This window comes from Melospiza melodia, unplaced genomic scaffold (genome assembly GCF_035770615.1).
Source record: "Melospiza melodia melodia isolate bMelMel2 unplaced genomic scaffold, bMelMel2.pri scaffold_28, whole genome shotgun sequence".
Taxonomy (NCBI): Eukaryota; Metazoa; Chordata; class Aves; order Passeriformes; family Passerellidae; genus Melospiza; species Melospiza melodia.
The window spans coordinates 6,374,484-6,395,479 of NW_026948600.1; the positions used below are offsets into that span (position 1 = coordinate 6,374,484).

The 20,996-nt window shown below is 53.5% G+C and overlaps 2 protein-coding genes across 2 annotated transcripts in view; one reads left to right on the forward strand and one right to left on the reverse strand.

Annotated features, from left to right (window-relative positions):
- Window positions 1-400: 400 nt before the first annotated feature.
- On the forward strand, window positions 401-1,540 carry LOC134433873 (olfactory receptor 14J1-like). Its single transcript, XM_063182574.1, has 2 exons — window positions 401-1,306; window positions 1,442-1,540. The coding sequence occupies exons 1-2, from the start codon at window positions 401-403 to the stop codon at window positions 1,538-1,540; spliced, it is 1,005 nt and encodes a 334-aa protein (XP_063038644.1).
- Window positions 1,541-18,573: 17,033 nt separating this feature from the next.
- The window catches only part of LOC134433874 (olfactory receptor 14J1-like), a gene marked incomplete at its 5' end in the record, with an annotated part of 33,301 nt that continues 30,878 nt past the window's right edge, over window positions 18,574-20,996 (reverse strand). The window contains one exon of the mRNA XM_063182575.1: window positions 18,574-18,609. Coding sequence (XP_063038645.1) covers window positions 18,574-18,609 — 36 coding nt within the window. The remainder of the gene's footprint in view (window positions 18,610-20,996) is intronic.

Consider the following 20,996-nt stretch of genomic DNA (forward strand, 5'->3'; position numbering starts at 1 on the left):
GAAGGGCTTAGAGAAATTGACTTTTAAACTGGAGTCTTTAAAAACTCGACTTCTTTTTCAAGCTCAGTTTATGTTGGATCACCCTGAACTAGAGGGAGGTGGAATGGGCAAAGTGCACCTGTGTGGGGACCAGCAGGCCTGACTGCAATGGGGCAGAGGGAGCCCTGTTTTCCCTGTGGGCTTCCCCAGGGTTCAGGCTGAGAGCAGTGCTTAAGATGAATCAGTAAATCAGGAGCATAAACCCAAGCTCAAGAATAAACATATTGAGTGAAGTTTCCCCACAGGTAGAGAAGTAGCTTTGAGAGAATTCCTAAAATAACTCTTTAGGGTTTATTCTAAGAGCTCGGTCTCAGCTTTCCAATGTCTTGTTTCTACAGTCCACAATGCCCAGAGTGAAGGAATGTCCAACAGCAGCTCCATCAGGCACTTCCTCCTGCTGGCATTGGCAGACACGCGGCAGCTGCAGCTCCTGCACTTCTGCCTCTTGCTGGGCATCTCCCTGGCTGCCCTCCTGGGCAACGGCCTCATCATCAGTGCCGTAGCCTGCAGCCACCATCTGCACACGCCCATGTTCTTCTTCCTGCTCAACCTGGCCCTCACTGACCTGGGCATGATCTGCACCACTGTCCCCAAAGCCATGCACAATTCCCTCTGGGACACCAGGACTATTTCCTACACTGGATGTGCTGCACAGGTGTTTTTCTTTGCCTTTTTCATTGCATCAGAATTTGCATTTCTGACCATCATGTGCTATGACCGCTACGTGTCCATCTGCAAACCCCTGCACTACGGGACCCTCCTGGGCAGCAGAGCTTGTGCCCACATGGCAGCAGCTGCCTGGGCCAGTGCCTTTCTCAATGCTGTGCTGCACACAGCCAATACATTTTCCCTGCCCCTGTGCCACGGCAATGACCTGGGCCAGTTCTTCTGTGAAATCCCCCAGATCCTCAAGCTCTCATGCTCACACTCCAGCTTAAGGGAAGTTGGGCTTCTTGCGGTCACTTTCTGTTTAGGTTTTGGTTGTTTTGTGTTCATTGTTTTCTCCTATGTGCAGATCTTCAGGGCTGTGCTGAGGATCCCCTACGAGCAGGGACGGCACAAAGCCTTTTCCACCTGCCTCCCTCACCTGGCTGTGGTCTCCCTGTTCCTCAGCACTGACACATTTGCTCACCTGAAGCCCCCCTCCATGTCCTCTCCATCCCTGGATGTGGCAGTGTCCGTTCTGTACTCGGTGGTGTCTCCAGCCCTAAACCCCCTCATCTACAGCCTGAGGAACCAGCAGCTCAAGGAATCTCTCAGGAAAGCTGTGACTGGATGCTTTTCAGTCTTTTCATTGTCCCATAAGAGCCCTCACAGTGCTTTGCATTGGGAGCCCCAAAGGAGCTGGAAACACACCCCTGCTTTGGCTCCTGCTGTCTCTCAGCATTCTCCCTCTGTTAAGGGGCTGCAAGTGGGTCAGATCCTGGGAAGGGCCAGCAGGCCAGAGACCCAAATTAACCAAAGAGATATTCCAGACTGTGTGGCCCCAGTTCTGGTATAAAAGCTAAGGAAGGAGGAAGAATAGGGGGCATTTCCTATTTACAGTGTTTGTCTTCTTGATAAACCACTCCAACTGCTGAAGTTCTGCTTCCTAGGAAGTGGCTAAACATCACTTGCTGACAGAAGAAGAGATTGAAATTATTGGGGTTTTTCCTCATTGCTGGTGCCTGTAAAAACTTCCCCTTTTGCTATAGAAAACTGCCTTATCTCAGTCCACAATTTGTCCCCATAACATTTTCTTTCCCCTGTGCAGCCAAGGAGGGGAATGCTAGAGTGGCTTGGTAGGCACATGGACTCCAGCAGAGGTAACCCACCAGAACAAGCCACAGAAGGCCTGCTTTCTTCTGTCAGCAGCTCTCAGTGCATATCATGAGAGGCCAAGTCTCCCCTTAAGTATATTTTAAATTTTTTTCTGCTTCTGATTCTATACAATAAAAGAAATGATCTTATCCACCCCCTTCAATTTCATTATCCCTCCTACTTGTGTGACCCAGAGAAATTGTGTAAGAAGGGAGTCTCTCATTGTGTTTAGGTGAAATAAATGAATATGCAACCACTTTGTAAAAAATTTTATACTATTCTTATCACAGCAGGAATGAACAGAAATGGGCACAGCTTTATGGCTGCCCCAGCTTTGGCATGGGCCCTGGGCCTGGAGCAGGAGCAGCTCTTGAGGGCCCCAAGGCCAGAGCTCTTGTGCTGCCCTGGGCCGATGGGATGGCAGCAGGGGCTGCAGAGCTCTCAGCATCTCCAGCAGAGGAGAGCAGGGCAGCCAGGGAGCCTCCTTTGGCCTTGGCCAAGCACCTTCCCTCATAGCTGGGGCTGAGTCCTGTGGCAGCTGCAGCTGCTGCTGTGCCCTTGCCAGGGGCTGAGGCCGTGGGCCCAGTGCCCAGAGCAGCCTGGCCTGAGCAGAGCTGTGGGGCCAGAGCCGGCTGGGCTGGGGAGAGGCCCTTGGTGCTGCCCAGAGCTCAGGGCAGCTGGCAGAGCTTAAAGGGAGCTGGGCTGGGCTCAGAGAGCCTGGCCCAGAAACCATCAGTGTCCATCTCAGCCTGGCTGAGCGTGCAGGGGCAGGACTCAGGACAGGCCTTGTGGGGCAGGGCCAGCGCCTGTGCAAGGCATTGCAAACAGGCAAGTGCCCCAGAGAGGAGGCTGCTCTGTGCCCTTGGTGGCATGGACAGAGCAGGGAGGGGGCCCAGGACATTTGTCAGCGCCAGCCTCTGTGCCCGGCCCTTGGCAGCCGTGGCTGCTGAGCCCAGCTTTGGCCTGGGCTGAGTTTGGCTGTGGCCCAGCTCCATCCTCCTGCAGGGCTCAGGGCCTGTTCCTGGCCATGGCCAGCCCTGGCTGCCTCTCTGCTGGCCCAGAGGCCGGCAGAGCCCGGGGCAGGGCTGTCTGTGCAGCCCCACAGGTGCCAGGGGCTCTGCAGGAGCTGGCAGAGGCTGCCCAGCAGGGAGGCCATGGGGCACAGAGCCCCAAGGCTGCTGTGGGCACCACAGCACAGGGGCCGTTCCCAGCCGCAGTGCTCCTGGCCTGGGCTGGGCCTGCACAGGTACTGGGCGACCATGGCTGGGCCTGCACAGGGCCACAAAGGGGCCACGCAGCCGCTGCTGGAGCTGACAGCAAGGCCAGGCACACACAAGCAATTGCTGAGCATGGCCCATGCTGGCCAGGCCTGACTGTGCCAAAGGCAGAGCTCAGCTGCCCCTGGGGGCCGCAGGAACATTCCAGAGCCCAAAGAGCCTCCATGGCTGTGCTGGAGACCAAGGCTGCAGCAGGGAAATGCAGGGCTGCTGCCGGATGGGGAGGACATTGAATTCCAGCACACACCTCAGCTCTCTGATGATCCCAGCACCATGCTGGGCCCTGTTTCAGACTGGATCAGAGCAGATGTTGATGGGACAGGAGCCCTGCGGGGCTGTCAGGGCCCTGCAGCTTGCAAGGTGCTCTGCTCTCCCTCAGGTGCTCTTGGACACATGCAATCCCAGCTGGGCACCTCAGGGCACAAGTAGCACTGCCTGTTCATGGCCACACAGCTGATGTCTGCCTGGAAAGGGGCACAGGTTTTAATACCTGTTAGTTTCATCATATACAGGCACAACTTTATCATCTGGGTCATTTGAGTACTGTTAAGAAACGGCAAAGTTTTCCCACCAGGAACAGGGTTTTCCTGGAGGTGTACAGATGGCAGGAGAAGAAATACTGATCTTGCTTTCTACTGGTGTCACCAGTATTCATTCTATTATATAAATCTCTCTTTTCCATTTGGGGTTTCAAGCTCTCCTATTGAAATGGCCATGTCTAAGGACATCTCTTCACTAGACGAGCTGGATATTTATGCTTCCCATTGCTCCCAGATTTCCTCCTCCAGATGCTCTCTGGTCATGCCTCTCAACTGACTGGCTTCATGCTTTGAGCTGCAGGAAGTTGCCCAGTCATTCCAAAGTGCAAATAAATAATCAACATCTTTATGGTGTTTATATCTATCACAGAACTGCCTTTTCTTATGTCTTTGTCTAAAACTGTTCCTGTACAGAAATCCCTTACGGATGATGGACATATCAGATGCTGCTGGGACATCATGGAGAACTCTGTTTGCTGCAATGTTAAACTGTATCCTGTTCAATTGTGTTTTTTGGCAAGAAACCCTTCTGTGCCCCTGAACGTCACCAGTTCCTGAGCCCAAAGGACACAAACCTGATAAGTTGTGGTTCCCACTGCAGGGGCTCTGCACAGGAGAGCTCTTCATCCCCTTTCTCTCTTTTCCTCCCTCTGGGCATGGAGGGAGCTCCTGACTTCAGCGTGGGACTCTTGTATGCAAAGAGCAAAACTGGGCAGAATTGGGGCAGGAAGAGTTTGGGGGGACCTTGGGATCTGTGCTGGGCACAGAAGGTGTTTTCCATTGCGCTGAGACTGTCTGCTGTGGAAAGTGGATTTAATATCCAGCAGAGGAATGACTTTTGCATTTGATGGAGCTGTGCCTTCCCTTGGCTTTGTTGGCTGACAAGAAATGAACAGCCCTCTGTGTCTCGGGCAGCTCCTTCTCCAAGGAAAGCAGGTGGGAGTTGGAGCCAAGGAGCTGAAAGCTGCAGGTGCAGTCTGGGCTGCAGGGAGCTCAGATTGGCACAAGGCTGCTCTGAGTGCCAGGGCTTGGATGGGGGAAATGGTGGGGTGGGGGCAGGGACAGAGTCTGATTGATTGTCAGCCTTGAAGGGTCTTGACTTTCATATCTATTCAAACTGCATGAGGAGGTCCTTGGATTCAGTGTCAGCTGGAGATAGCACGTATCAATAAATTGACAGGGAAAAAACTCTTAAATTTGGCCTAAGTAATCTTTTCTCACTGTCTTTTTAGATAGAATCGATTCACCTTGAAAAGACTCCTGGAATTCATCTAATTAACCACAAAAGATTTGAAAATTAAAATCAAATTATTCCCAGAGGCTTGGCTTGTTCAGCTGTTCTGAATGTTAATGAACCCTGGGACACGGAATTCCTGCACTGAAGAGCTGAAGGCTGAACAAGCCCCTGGAGCAGTGAAATTCAGCAGCAGCCTCCAAGGTGCTGAGGATGTCAGTAGCCCCACTGAGACCATCCCTGCCCAGAGACCGTGGGGGAATGGGCAGACAAGGAGAGCGTCCCTGGGGCTGGGGCAGCACAACTCAGAGGCAGCAGCAGCTCCAGCTGGTAAATGGAGTGTGGAATGTGGCTGGGAAAGCCCTGCCTGGGCTGTGCCAAGCAGGACAGACAAGCCCTGACTCCCATCCCCCAAAAAACTCTCTCAAGGAGACATTTAAAAGGAATTACAATTGTTTGTGTCCTCTGAGTAGGATGTACTGGAGAACTACCAGCAAGAGATTTTCAGGACCCCAAAACAACAAAACAGACTTTGCTGGTAACTTCACAAAATGAGAGAAATTTTAGCAACTGGTTTAAAACGACATTCAATCAACACAGAACACTTCTTAAAGCACTGACTTGGCCCATTCAACTTCACAAACTCTAAGCTATTTGAATTTTACATTACTCAAATTTACAAAAGGACAGAAATAGAAGGAAATGACAGAAAGAGGGAAAGGCAAAAAAATACAGAGGAGCACAAACAGAGGTAACAACTCCTGGATTCCAGCACATTTCAGATGGAAATTCCAAGAGGAAGTAGGGCCAAGATATGTGCTTGCCTTGTGGTCAGCCTTAAATATCCCTTGGTTTCCCTGGGCCCTTCCCCCAGGTGGGCCTTGGGCTCATTTGGTCCCTCAGGAGCTGGGCTGGGGCTGCAGAGGTGGCTGTGGAGCATTGCCTGTGCTGTGCCAGGGACTGGCAGACACTGCTGGGCTGGGATAGAGGCTCTGGGGGGATTGGGGTTCCAGGGCACAGAAGCATTGCAGTTCCAGGGCAGGGCAAGGCTGGACCTGCCCCTTCCTCCCCTGTGCAAAAATGTTTTGAGCCAACAATCTCCTCCAGTCTCTCACAACAGGGAATGTTGGAGGTGAAATCCCAATTCTGTCCTTGGATGCCTGGAGGAGAAGGACAGTTCTATTCCACAGGAAGGAAAACGCAGGGCTCCAGTGTTTGGAAGGCAGCTGAGAGCCTCACAAGGCCAAGGCCTGTCAGACCTTCCAATAAGGGCAGATTTTGTCTGGGAGCATTTTTGAACTGAAGGAATTTTGGAGGTGGAAGGCCAGTCTTGGCCATGGGCACCTGAAGAAGCAGGACAGTTCTTTCCACAGGAAGGAAAGCATGGAGCCTTCCCCAGTATTTTGGGGACAGATGGGAAGTGACCCTCATGAAACCACTGGCAGCTAGACTTTTCCTGGCAATATTCCTATTGGAACAATCTCTGGATATAGGGAAATTTGGAGGTGAAATCCCAATTCAGGCAATGGGTGCCTGGTGGAAAATAAGAGTTCTTTTTCATTGGGAAGGAAAGCACAGAGTACCAGTGTTTCAGAAGCAGATGACAAGAGAGTCTTAATGTTCCAAAGTCAGCTGGACCAGTCAGGTGGCCCCGGGGAGGCCAAACCAGCAAGACCTGTTCCATCTTCCCATGGTTTTGTGGGGCCCCATAGGGTCACAATGGTGCCTTGGATCCATGAGGCCCCACAGTGCCACATGGCTTTGCAAGGGTTCCTCAGGGGTGAAGAGATAGACGAGAATCTTGGCTTCATGATCAGAAGGCTGGATTTATTAATTCATGATATATAATACATTATGACTATGCTAAAAGGAATAGAGAGAAAAGTTCAGAAGCTGCTAAGCTAAGAAAAGAATAGGAACAGCAATAAACAAGAGAGCTCTCTGTGAATCTGTCCCAGAGAGCTTGGTCCTGGTTGGCCCTTAATTGTAAACATGGAACGTGGGCCAATCATAGGTGTACCTGCTACATTCCACAGCAGCAGATAACAATTGCTTGCATTCTTCTTCTGCGTCCTCAGCTTCCCAGAAGAGGAAAAATCCCAAAGAAAGGATTTTTATGAAAAAATGTCAGTGACATATTGGTGTCTTGTTTCCATGGGGTCCAGCAGTGTCACAATGTCCCCTCGGCTCCACAAGGCACTGAAGTCGCACAATGGTCCCACTGATTCCATGAGGCCTTGCAGTGTCACAGTGGTCTCCATGGTTCCCCAGGCCCCACAATGTCACGTGACTCCTCTGTTCCACAAGGCCTGCAATGTCTCAATGGACCTTTGTACCCTGGGTGTTTGCAGTGTCACAATGGTCTCCATTGGCTCCACAGTGTCACAATGGACCATTGATGACAGGAGGGCCTGCAATGTCACACTGGACCTTTGGTTCCAGGCAGCCCTGCAGTGTCACAAAGGCCTCTTGTTTTCACGAGGCCCCACAGTACCACAATGGTGCTCTTGGTTCTCTGGTGACCTCCAGGGTCCCAGTGGTCTCTCTGGTTCCAGGCAGCCCTGCAGTGTCACAAAGGCCTCTTGTTTTCACGAGGCCCCACAGTACCACAATGGTGCTCTTGGTTCTCTGGTGACCTCCAGGGTCCCAGTGGTCTCTCTGGTTCCATGAGGCCTCACAGTGACACAATGCTTTAGTTATTCCATGGGGCCTCAAAGTGTCACAATGGTCTCCATGATTCCATGGTGCCCCTCGGTGTCACAATGGTTTCCTTCATTCCATGAGGCTGTAAAGTGTCCTAATGATCTCTCCGGGGTTCCATGAGGCCCTGCAAAGTCACAGTTTGGACCCTTGGCTCCGTGGAGCCTTGCAGTGTCACTATGGCCCATCGGTTCCATGACACCCCAAAGTGTCATAATGGTCTCCACAGTTTGAGGACTCCCCGCATTGCCACAATGGACCCTTGGTTTGATGGTGTCTCTCAGTGTCACAATGAACCCTACATTCCATGGAGCCACACAGTGTCAGGACAGTCCCCTTGGTTCCATGAGGCCCAGCAATGTCACAGTGCTCTCTATGATTCCATGAGGCCCCACAGTGTCACAATGGTCCCTTGGTCTCACAGGGCCCCGCAGTGTCACAATGGTCCCTTGGTCTCACAGGGGCCCACAGTGTCACAATGGTCCCTTGGTTCCATGGGCCCTGCGCTGCTGCATTCCCCCTCCCCTTCTCAGGCCGCCCTGCCAGCTGAGAAATGGTCCTTGGGCCTCGGCCTTGGCCAACAGTCCCTGGGATCAGCTCCTCTGCAGCTCATCACAAACATTGTCTGCTCCAGGCATTGGTGCTGCCCAACCAGCTCCTGGTTTCTGCAGGAGCAGCCCTGGGAGGTGTTTTTTTTCCCTCTGTGGCACAACATCCCTGTTCTCACACTGCCAAAGAAAGCTGTTGGTGCCAAGTGCGGCTAGGATGAGCCATTGCTGGGACTGAAGCCCCTCCTTGGGGCCCTACAAACAGCGCTCCAAAAGGAGCCCTTGGAGGTCTCCTGGGCCAGCCACTCCCTCTGAGTGCGGCCTCTCCCAGCCGGGAACTCTCCCATTTGCTGCACTCAGGGATCCCCAACAACAACGGAGCCTGGGCCAATCCCCCCACTCCTCCAGGCTCAGCCCTTTGCCCGCTGGGGAGATGCCAAAGGATCCACAGGGAGCATTCCCTTCCCTCAGGGGAATTGCTCCTGGGTGCCTTGCACTGACTCTTTGTGTCTGTGTGCACACAGGAGTGCCTGTGCTGGAGAAATGTGGCAGAAATGCTGCTCTCTGAGGGGCTTGAGTGCCTTGGATAGCTGAGCCAGTCAGGCCTGTAAGTGAGGTTAAGTCATGAGGTCTAAGCTAAGTCAAATGCTTCTAAGAATTGTTCCTTTGCTACGTATGTTAAATATAACTTATAAGCTAAGTTGAATATTGTTAAGTTTTATTCCTCTGTTAAATTTCTAATATAGGTTTTAAGTTAGGTTAAATACTGTTAAGTGCTGTTCTTTTGTAAATTGTGCAGTTGACTGTATCAGTTAAAATTAAGGTATGAGATAAGTCCTGTTAAGTTTGAGCTCTGTTAAGCTTTTAGGCCATATTCCTTTTATCCTTGCCCTCACTGTCCTTGTGTCTCTCACACACACACAGGGACTGTTCTCGGTTCATTTCTGGTTTTATTGTCTGGATTTGGTTTGGTTTTGTTGTTGCTTTGTTGCCTTGGTGTGCCTGAAATGTCCCCTCAGGAGCAGAGTGACTCTTGCCAAGGAACTTTGTGTAGCTTGAAATAAACAGGGCCAGGAGACTTCTTCTCCTTTTTAATGCCTTTATTAAAAGTGATCAGCTCAGGATTGGGCAGCTCAGCGGGGCTTCAGTCCCCGTCCTCTCCCAGGGCGACTCAGAGGAGGAGGACGACATGCGCAGCTTTGTCCACCAGGGGCAGAGCTGGGGGTCCGGTCCTCGTGGGAGCCTTTAGGGCATCAACACCCTCCGATGCTGGATTGGTCTCAGTCTCACTTCCTCCCAGACCCGGCCCGGGGGCTCTCAAACACAGGGTGAGGAACAACGAAGGTTTTCAGCATCTCTGCAGGCCCAGCACTCCGCTCCTCTCATCCAGACATCACTCCAATCTCTCAACTCTTAGCTGGCTCGTTGTTTTTGGGATTTTCTCAGTGCATTCGGAGCAGGGGTCCCACACAGCATGCTGGTCCTTGGAGTATTTTGCACATCCCTCCCCTCCAAAGTCTCTTCTCCTCGCTGTTCAGGGTGTCCCCACCCTTCACCGTCTCAGAGCAGGGCCATTACCTCGCCCCAGCCTGGGCTTTCACTGATACAAAAACAACCATTAACAACAGCGACCTGTAACTACCATAACACAGGCAGAACCCCAGCAGCAACAGTGGTAACCTTTTTCTCACAGAAAAAATCAACAGAATTTTTGTTCATAACAGTCTCCCCTCTTTCTCTTTGATCGAGCCTAAATTTTAAGCTCTCATCAACTTACAATTTTTGATTCGTGGGTTTCCTATTTAATTTCTTGAATTTACTGTAAATTTCTTGTGCACTTTGGTAATCACGGTTACTTAACTTTGTCACTTTCCTTGGTTTCTTTAGGTTGGTCTGCACGGCAAATGCTGTTTTAGTGAAACAGATAAATAAGTACAGTAAAAAGAGCAATCCTCCAAGTATACACACAGTGACAAAAACTACTCTTTTCCACACATCCTTTTTGAAAATCTCTGGGTTCTCCCACCAACTGGAATCAAGTGTTTTGGGTCCAAAAATGAGAAATTTGCAACAAAAAAAAAAGGGGGGGGGGGGAATTTGGGTCCAAAAAAGGGAAATTTGGGTTCAAAACGTGGAGAATTTGGAGCCAAGAATGGAGAATTTGGGCTGAAAATGGGAGAATTTGGGTCCAAAAGAGGGAAATTTGTACCAAAAAAGGAGAATTCGGGTCTAAAAGGGGAATTTGGGTGCTCAGGTGGGAAGATTTTACTCAAAAAGGGAAATCTGGACTGAAAAAAGGGAAATTTTGGGCTCAAAAAGGAGAATTTGGGTCTAAAAGAGGAATTTGGGTGCTCAGGTGAGAAGTCTGGATCTAAAAAAGGGAAATTTTAGTCTACAAAAGGGAAAAATTGGACCAAAGAAGGGGAATTTGGGGCCAAAAAGGGAAATTGGGGACTGAAAAAGGAGAATTTGTGTCAAGGAAGGGAAAGTTTGGGACTAAAAATGGGAATTTGGGTGCTCAGGTGGGAAGTTTGGGGTCAAAAACAGGAATGTTGGGGATTTTGGAGAATTTGGGGAATTTGGTGTGTCCTGAGGGGGGATTTGGGGGAGTTTGAGGCATTTTGGGGAAGTTTGGGTTTCCTGAGAGGAGAATTTTGGGGGAATTTGGGGGGAATTCATGGGAATTTGGGTGTCCAGAGGGGGGAATTTGAGGGAATTTGGGAGGGTTTTGGGGGAATTTGAGGGACTTTGGGTGTCCTGAGGGGGATTTTGGGGGAGTTTGGATGTCTTGAGGGGAGAATTTGGGGAAGAATTTGGGGCATTTTGGGAGAACTTGGGGGATTTGGGGCATCCTGAGGGGGAATTTTGGGGGGAATTTGAGGGAATTTGGGTGTCCCAAGGGTTTTTTTAGGGGGATTCAGGTTGTCCTGAGGAGGGAATTTGGGAAATTTTGGGCAAATTGGGGGAATTTTAGGGAAATTTGGTGGAGTTCATTAATGGGAATTTGGGGGATTTTGGGGGGAATTTGGGCATCCTGAGGGGGAAATTTGGGGCATTTTTGGGGAGATTGGGTGTTCTGAGGGAGAATTTGGGCAATTTTGGATGTTCTGAGGGGGAGTTTGGGGGGAATTTGGGGACTTTGGGGATTTTGAGGGATTTTAGGTGTCCTGAGGGGGGGATTTGGGAGAATTTGGGGGTTCTGAGAGGGAATTTTGGGGTATTTGAGAGTAATTTGGGGGATTTTTGTTGTCCTGATGGGAGAATTTGGGTTATTTTGGGGAATTTTGGGGATTTTGGGTTTCCTGAGGGGGAATTTTGGGGGAATTTGGGCATTCTGAGGGGGGAATTTGTGGAAGTTTGGGAGGAATTCGGGGGATTTTGGGTGTTCTGAGGGGGAATTTGAGGGATTTGGGAGAATTTAGGTGTTCTGAGAGGGAATTTTGGGGGATTTTGGAGGATTTGGGTGTCCAGAGGGGGGAATTTGGGGATTTTGGGGGAAATTGAGACATTGTGGGTGTCCTGAGCGTGGATTTTCGAGGCAATTTGGGGGAAATCTGGGGAGTTTTTGGTTTCCTGAGGGGGAATTTGAGGGATTTTGGGGGGAATTTATGGGAATTTGGGTGTCCTGATGGGAAATATGGGGATTTTGGGGGAATTTGGGGGAATTTGGGTGTCCTGATGGGAAATTTGGGGCATTTTGGGGGAATTTGTGGGATTTTGAGTGTCCTGAGGTGGCAGTTTTGGGATTTTTGAGGAATTTTGGGGTGTCCTGAGGGGGGAATTTGGCGGGAAATTTCGGGTGTCCTGAGGAGAGGAATTTGGGGGGGGGGGAATTTTAAAGATTTTGGGGGGATTTGGGGGGAGTTTGCTTGTCCTGAGGGGGAATTTGGGATAATATGTGGAATTTTGTGGGATTTTTTAGGATTCTGTGTGATTTTCCCCTCAGAAAGTGTCCCCGGCCGGGCTCCCCACACGCTCGGCCCACCCCGCCCGCTTCTCCCCCGATGACAAATTCTCGCGGCACCGCCTGGCCCTGAAACGGAGATTCAGGGTCCTGCCCACCCAGTGGGGCCAGGCCCTGCTCTGAGGGACCCCAAAAACCCCCAAAAACCCAAAATCGCCCCAAAAACCCCCGGTGGAGGAGATGGAGCTCAGTCAAACGCGCTGAGCTGAATTCGATGGGAGGGAGGGTTTAAACAGGGGGAAATTGCGAATATTAAAGGATTTGGGAGCTCAGAGGTGTCTGAGTGTTGGTGGTCAAAGAAATTTGGGGTTTTTTCTTTGTTTTGGGGAGGTTTTTGGGGTGTGGGAGGGAATTATCGGCGATCTGTGAGGCGGGGGGTGATTGGAGTTGGAGGCGCGGATATAATGGCGATCTATGGGGCACGGGGCATGATGGGAGTTGTATGCGCGGGTATAATAGGGATCTATGGAGCGTGAGGGATGATGGGAGTTGTATGCACGAATATAATTGGGCTCTATGGGGCGCGGGTGATGATGGGAGTTGTATGGACAGATATAATAGGGATCTAGGGGCGCAGGGGATGATGGGAGTTGGAGGCGTGGGTATAATGAGCTCTATGGAGCACGGGGCATGATGGGAGTTGGAGGCCTGTGTATAAGGCGGTATGATAGAGCCCTATAGAGGCCTGTGTATAATGGGGCTCAACGGGGCGCGAGGAATGATGGGAGTTGTATGCACGGGTATAATAGAGCTCTATAGGGCTCAGGGGATGATGGGAGTTGTATGCACGGATACAATAGGGATTGATGGGGCGCGGAGGATGATGGGAGATATAGGCGCTGCTTTATTAGAGCCCCGGTGCATCACAGGAGATGAAGGCTTTGTTTAATGAGGCCGCGGGGCATCATGGGGGATAGAGGCCCTGCTTTAATGGTGCTTAATGGAGCCGCGGGGCACGATGGGAGCTGTAGTCCCAGAACTGCCTGTGACGAGCGCTCGAGGATCCGGGAGGGCACCTGAGAGGACCCTGTGGCCTCGGGGCGCCCTTGGAGGGCACCTGGGGGGGCTCTGAGGGGTCTCCGTGGGGCGCGGGACGTGTCGGGGTTGGCAGGGCCGGACCTCGGCCATGAGGGGGCTCTGTGGCCGCGGGGATGACGGGAGATGTAGGCCCGAAAGCGGCCCTCGGAGGCCTCTGCGTGCCCTGGGGCGTTTGGGGGTCCCAGGAGGCATTTGGGGGTCCCGGGTGAGCTCTGGAGGGCAGCCGGGGGTCCCGCAGGGTCTGGGGGCGCCAGTGGGGCACGGGAAGGCGATAACGGGCGCTGTGGGGAGCGCGGGGCATGACGGGAGATGTAAGCCCGGTACCATTAGGGTCTATTGGTGCGCGGGGCATGACGGGAGATGTAGGCCCGGCTCCTTTAGGGTCTATTGGGCCGCCGGGCATGACGGGAGCTGTAGGCCCGGCTCCATTAGGCGTCTATAGGGTTGCGGTGCATGATGGGAGTTGAAGGCTAAAAGTTTCTAAAATTGCACCGCCTCCAGGCCCTGCCCCCAGGTCGTGTTCCCGGGCGCTGATTGGTCTCAGCAAGTGACGGGCGAGAGCGTCAGCCAATGGCAGGCGGTGGAGGCGGGAACAGCCCCCTTAACCCTCCAGTGCCTCTCAGTCCATCCCAGTATCGCTCCCAGTACATCCCAGTTTGCCCCAGTGCCTCCCAGTATCTCCCAGTCCATCCCAGTCCCTCCCAGTTTATCCCAGTATCACTTCCAGTATGTCCGAGTTTGCCCTAGTCCCCTCCCAGTATGTCGCAGTCCCTCCCAGTCCGTCCCAGTATGCCCCAGTTTGTCCCAGTCCCTCCCCGGCCCCTCCTCAGCTCTGCCCCCGCCCCTTCTATGACCACGCCCCTTCTTTCCTTGGCCACGTCTTTTGTTTTCTTGGCCCCGCCCCCTCCCAGTTACCCCCCCCACCCCCTCCATTCCCAGTTTTAGCGGCTGCTCTGGGAAGGTGCGTGGGGCCCCAGTTCATCCCAGTAACTCCCAGTTCATCCCAGTAACTCCCAGTCCCTCCCAGTCCATCCCAGTAACTCCCAGTCCTTCCCAGTAACTTCCCAGTAACTCTCAGTAACTTCCCAGTAACTCCCAGTACCTCCCCAGTTCATCCCAGTAATTCCCAGTAACCCCCCCAGTGCTCCCCAGTCCATACCAGTAACTCCCAGTCTATCCCAGTCCCCACCAGTTTGTCCCAGTTTGTTCCAGTCCCACCCTGCTCAGGAATCCCAGTGACTCACCTGGCCCCAGTCCCCTCCCAGTATAACCCAGTTCCCTCCCAGTCCATCCCAGTCCCCTCCCAGTTTGTCCCAGTTTCCCTCCTGCCCCCCCCCAGTTTGTCCCAATCCCTTCCCAGTTCCCCTCAGTCCCTCCCGGTTTGTCCCAGTTCCCTCCCAGTATCCCCCAGTTTGTCCCAGTCTGTCCCATGCCCTCCTCCCAGTATCCCTCAATTCCCTCCCAGTGCACCCCCAGTCCCTCCCAGTCCTTCCCAGTATAAACCAGTATCTGCCAGTCCTCTCCCAGTCCCTCCCAGTATAAACCAGTCCTTCCCAGTCCCTCCCAGTTTGTCATAATCTCCTCCCAGTATCCCTCAATCCCCTCCCAGTCCCTCCCAGTCTGTCCCAGTCCTTCCCAGTTTGTCCCTCCAGTTCCCCCTTCATCCATTCCCAGTTCCCTCCAGTCCCTCCCAGTATCCTTCCAGTCTGTCCCAGTTCCCTCCCAGTATATCCCAGTCCATCCCAATTCTCCCCCAGTTGCCCCAATTCCCTCCCAGTTCCCTCCCAGTTTGTCCCAGTAACCCCAAAACCATCCCAGTTCCCTCCCAGTATGACCCAGTGCCATCCCAGTCCACTCCAGTCCCTCCCAGTCCATCCCAGTCCATCCCAGTCCCCTCCCAGTATGACCCAGTCCCTTCCAGTGCCCTCCTAGTATAAACCAGTCCCCTCCCAGTTTGTCCCAATACCCTCCCAGTATAACCCAGTCACTCCCAGTCCATCCCAGTCCCTCCCAGTTTATCCCAGTCCCTCCCAGTATAACACAATCACTCCCAATTCTCCCTCAGTCCCCTCCCAGTTCCCCTCAGTCCCTCCCAGTTTGTCCCAGTTCCCCTCCCAGTATCCCCCAGTTTGTCCCAGTCTGTCCCATTCCCTCCTCCCAGTATCCCTCAATTCCCTCCCAGTCCCTTCCAGTATAAACCAGTATCCGCCAGTCTGTCCCAGTTCCCTCCCAGTCCATCCCAGTTTATCCCAGTTCATCCCAGTCCATCCCAGTCTCTCCCAGTCCCTCCCAGTTTGTCCCAGTCCCTCCCAGTCCCTCCCAGTCCGTCCCAGTTCCCTCAAAGGTCACAGAATGGAGAGAGAGCGGCTGCGGGCACTGGTGATACCGGGAGGGACAAACTGGGAGGGACTGGGATGAACTGGGAGGGACTGGGAGGGAACTGAGGGAGAATTGGGGGGGACTGGGAGATACTGGTTTATACTGGGAGGGGGCTGGGACAAACTGGGAGGGACTGGTTTATACTGGGAGGGAACTGGGGGGATCTGGGTCATACTGGGAGGGACTGGGACAAACTGGGGATACTGGTTTATACTGGGAGGGAGGGTCCGTACTGGTCCATACTGGTTTATACTGCTCCATACTGGTCTATACTGGTCCGTACTGGTCCGTACTGGTTTCTGACCCCTCCCCTCGCCCCCAGGTGCCTCCAGTCCGTTCCAGTACAGTGAGTGACAAACTGGGGCAAACTGGGACAAACTGGGACAAACTAGGAGGGCCCCAAAGTGTCCCAAAATGTCTCCAAATGTCCCCAAAATGTCTCCAAATGTCCCTGAAATGTCCCAAAATGGCCCCAAATGTCCCTAGATGTCCCCAAGATGTCCCCAGGTGTCCCCAGAGTGTCCCCAGATGTGTCACAGGTGTCCCCAGCTGTCCCCAGAATGTCCCAAAATGTCCCCAAGGTATCCTCAAAGTGTCTCCAAGTGTCCCCAAGGAGGCCCTGTGTGTCCCCAAAGTCTCCCTAGGTGTCCCCAAGGTGTCCCCAGGTGCCCCCAGGTGTCTCTAAAGTGTCCCCAGGTGTGTCTCATTTGTCCCCAGCTGTCCCCAGGTGCCCCCCCAGGTGTCCCCAAGGTGTCCCCGTGTGTCCCCAGACCGGTGTCACCTGCGCGTCAGTGGCCTCGTGGTGGCCACGGTGCTGAGCGTGCTGGGGATCGCTGTGCTGTTCAGTGAGTGACACTGACATTGTCATTGTCATTGTCACCTGTGTGTCACCTGTCTGTCATTGTCACCTGTGTCACCTGTGTGTCACTGTCACCTGTGTGTCACTGTCACCTGTGTGTCATTGTCACCTGTGTCATTGTCACCTGTGTCGCTTGTGTTTCACTGTCACCTGTGTGTCACTGTCACCTGTGTCAGTGTCACCTGTGTCACCTGTGTCACCTGTGTCAGTGTCACCTGTGTCACCTGTGTGTCATTGTCACCTATGTGTCAATGTCACTGTCACCTGTGTCACTGTCACCTGTGTGTCATTGTCACCTGTATGTCATTGTCACCTGTGTGTGCTGAGCGTGCTGGGGATCGCCGTCCTGTTCAGTGAGTGACATTGTCATTGTTACCTGTGTCACTGTTACCTGTGTCACCTGTGTGTCATTGTCCTTGTCATTGTCATCTGTGTCACTGTCATTGTCCCCTGTGTCCCCTGTGTCCCCTGTGTCCCTGTGTCACTGTCACTGTCATTGTCCCCTGTGTCCCCTGTGTCCCCTGTGTCCCTGTCCCCTGTGTCCCCGGTGTCCCCTGTGTCCCCTGTGTCCCCTGTGTCACTGTCCCCTGTGTCCCCGTTGTCCCCTCTGTGTCCCCTCAGGTGGGCAGTGCAAGTGCCGCAGCAAGGCCAGGTGGGACCTGGGGACATTAGGGACATTTGGGGACATTTGGGGACATTGGGGACATTGGGGACACTGGAGGGGATTCGGGGACATTGGGGGTTGGGGACACTTTGTGACATTTTGGGGACATTTGGGGACACTGAAGGGATTGGGGAAATTTGGGGACACTGGGGAGGATTTGGGGACATTTGGGGTCATTGGAAACATTGGGGACACTTTGGGGACACCAAGGGGACACCGAGGGGACAGTGCCACCCCTGACCCGCTCCTCTCTCCACAGGAGCCTGAGATGTCCCCAAAGTGTCCCCAAAGTGTCCCCAAAATAGCCCCAAATGACCCCAAATGTCCCCCAAATGGCCCCAAATGTTCCCAAAATGTCCCAAAATGGCCCCAAATGGCCCCAAATGGCCCCAAATGGCACCAAAATGTCCCTAAATGTCCCCAAGTTTCCCCAAAAGTCCCCAAATGTCCCCAACAAAGGCAATGAATAAAAATGGAAGAAAAAATCGGATTTTGGTCACTGGGGGAGGGGACACGGGGACAACGGTGGCACCGGGAGGGGACATCGGGGCATTGGTGGCCGTGGGGACATCGGGGGATTGGTGGCCTTGGGGACACTGAGGAGATGGTGGCACCAGAAGAGGACACGAGAGCAGCGGTGACACTGAGGTGACAATGATGGCATTGGGGACAATGGGGAGATGGTGGCACCAGCAGGGAACACAAGTCCTTGGGTCATTGGTGGCCTTGGGGACATCAGGACAATGGTGGCACCAGGAGGGGACATCAAGGTGACAGTGGCTCTGGGGACATTGGGTCAGTGGTGGCCGTGGGGACATTGAGTGATGGTGGCCTTGGGGGCACTGGGGTGAGGGTGGCCTTGGGGACATCGGGTCATTGGTGGCCGTGGGGACATTGGGTAACTGGTGGCCGTGGGGACAGGGGGTGAGGGTGGCCCCAGGTCCTATCTGTGTCCGGTCCCCGATGTCCCCGCGTCCCTCGGGTGACCGAGCCCAGGGGACGTCCCCCGGTCCCGGCAGCTGCACGAGGCCGCGGTGGCACCGCTGTCCCCACGGTGTCCCCACAGTTTCCCCAGAATGTCCCCGTCTCCACAAGATCATGGTGGCCACCATCCCCATGTCCCTCCAGATGCCACCACCACGTGTCCCCTGATGTCTCCTCTTGTCCCCATCTCCACAAGATCATGGTGGCCACCATCCCCATGTCCCTCCAGATGCCACCATGTGTCCCCTGATGTCCCCAGAATGTCCCCAGCTCCATGGTGATGTGGTGGCCACCGTCCCCACATCCCTCCAGATGCCACCAAGTGTCTCCTGATGTCCCCATCTCCATGGTGATGTGCTGGCCACCATCCCCACATCCTTCCAGCCACCACCAAGTGTTCCCTGATGTCCCCATCTCCACAAGATCATGGTGGCCACCATCCCCACATCCTTCCAGCCACCACCAAGTGTCCCCTGATGTCCCCATCTCCACAAGATCATGGTGGCCACCGTCCCCACGTCCCTCCAGATGCCGCCACCACAGGTCCCCTAGGTGCCGATGTCCTCGGTGACGTGGGCATAGATCTGCGTGGCACCCCTGAAGCTGGTGGTGGCCATGGAGCCCTCTCAGCGCATCGCCTGGGTATGAGGTGGGACCATGAGTGGGTGGTGGGTGGTGAGGTCATGGGGTGGGTGGTGGGACCATGGGGTGGATGGAGGGTCAATGGGGTCATGAGATCAGTGGTGGGGCCATGGGTTGGGTTCATTGGGTTGGGTTGAGTTGGGTTGGGTTGGGTTGGGTTGGAGCCCTCCCAGCGCATCACCTGCACATCAGGGGGGTCATAAGATGGTGGTGGGACCATGGGATGGATGATGGGTCATGGGGTGGTGGTGGGACCATGGGGTGCTGGGTGGGTCATGGGGTGCTGATGGGACCATAGCATGGGTGATGGGTCATGGGATGGGTGGTGGGACCATGGGGTGGTTGGGTTGGGTTGGGTTGGGTTGAGTTGGGTTGGTTGAGTTGGCTTGAGTTGGGTTGGGTTGAGATGGGTTGGGTTGAGTTGAGTTGGGTTGGGTTGGGTTGAGTTGATTGGGTTGGTTGGATTGAGTTGGGTTGGGTTGAGTTGATTGGGTTGGTTGGGTTGAGTTGGGTTGGGTTGGGTTAGGTTGGGTTGTGTTGGGTTGTGTTGGGTTCAGTTGGGTTGAGTTCCGTTGAGTTGAGTTGAGTTGAGTTGGGTTGGGTTGGGTTGAGTTCGGTTGAGATGAGTTGAGTTGGGTTGGGTTGGGTTGAGTTGAGTTGAGTTGGGTTGGTTGGGTTGGGATGGGATGGGTTGGGTTGAGTTGGTTGGGCTGAGTTGGGTTGGGTTGGGTTGGGTTGGGTTGGAGCCCTCCCAGCGCATCACCTGCACACCAGGGGGGTCATGAATGGTGGTGGGACCATGGGATGGATGATGGGTCATGGGGAGGTGGTGGGACCATGGGGTCAGCAGTGGGACCATGAGATGTGTGGTGGGACCATGGGGTGTTTGGGTTGGGTGGGGTTTGAGCCCTCCCAGCACCATCACCTACCTGCACATGGGGTCAGGGGGTCAGAGGTGGCTCACGTGACCCCAGTTGGCCCCCATGGCCATGTGGTGACCATCATGACCGTGGTGGCCCCACATAGCCCTGGTGATCCCCCTTGACCACATGATCTTAATGGAACCCCATGACCTTGATGGAACTGCATAACCCCATGACCTCCATGTACCCCCGTGACCCCATGACCCTTATGGAGCTCCATAACCCCATGACCCTGGTTACCTCCCATCACCACGTGACCTTGAATAACTCCATAACTCCATGACCCTGGTGACCCACCATTACCCTGATGGACCTCCATAACTCCACGACCTTGATAGACCCCGAGGACCTTGATGGACCCCCATAATCCTGGTGGACCCCCATAATCCCATAACCATGATGGACCCCCAAACCCACATGACCTTGATGGACCTCCATAACTCCATGATCTCATAACCATGATGGAACTCCATAACCCCATAACCATGATGGAACCCCATATCTCCATGACCTTGATGGACCTCCATAACCCCATAACCCTGATGGACCCCCATAACCACTTACCCTGATGCACCTCCATAACCACATGGCCTTGATGGACCTCCATAATGCCATGACCCTGATAGACCTTCATAACCCCATGACCATGATGGAACCCCATAACCAAATGACCCCATAACCATGATGGACCCCCATAACCCCATAACTATGATGAACCGTCCCTGATCCCATGACCTTGATGGACCTCCATAACCCCATAACCATGATGAAACCCCATAACTCCATGACCTTGATCGACCTCAATAACCCCATGACCCCATATCCCATAACCCCATGATCCCATAACCATGATAGACCCCCATAACCACATGACCTTGTTGGACCTCCATAACCCCATAACCATGATGAAACCCCATAACTCCATGACCTTGATCGACCTCAATAACCCCATGACCCCATATCCCATAACCCCATGATCCCATAACCATGATAGACCCCCATAACCACATGGCCTTGATGGACCTCAATAACCCCATAACCTTCATAGAACCCCATAACCCCATAACCATAATTGACCCCCATGACCACATGACCTTTATGGACCCCCCATAACCCCATTACTTTGATGGACGTCCATAACCCCATAACTATGATGGACCCTCATAACCACATGGCCCCATGACCTTGATGGGCCTCCATAACTCCATAACCATGATGGACCCCCATAACCACATGACCCCATAACCCTGATGGACCCCCATAACCCCCTGACTCTAATGGACCCCCATAAACCCCTCATCCCATAACCCTGATGGACCCCCATGACCTTGATGGACCCCCATAACCACATGGCCTTGATGGAACCCCATAACCCCATATCTCCATGGCCCTGATGGAACCCCATA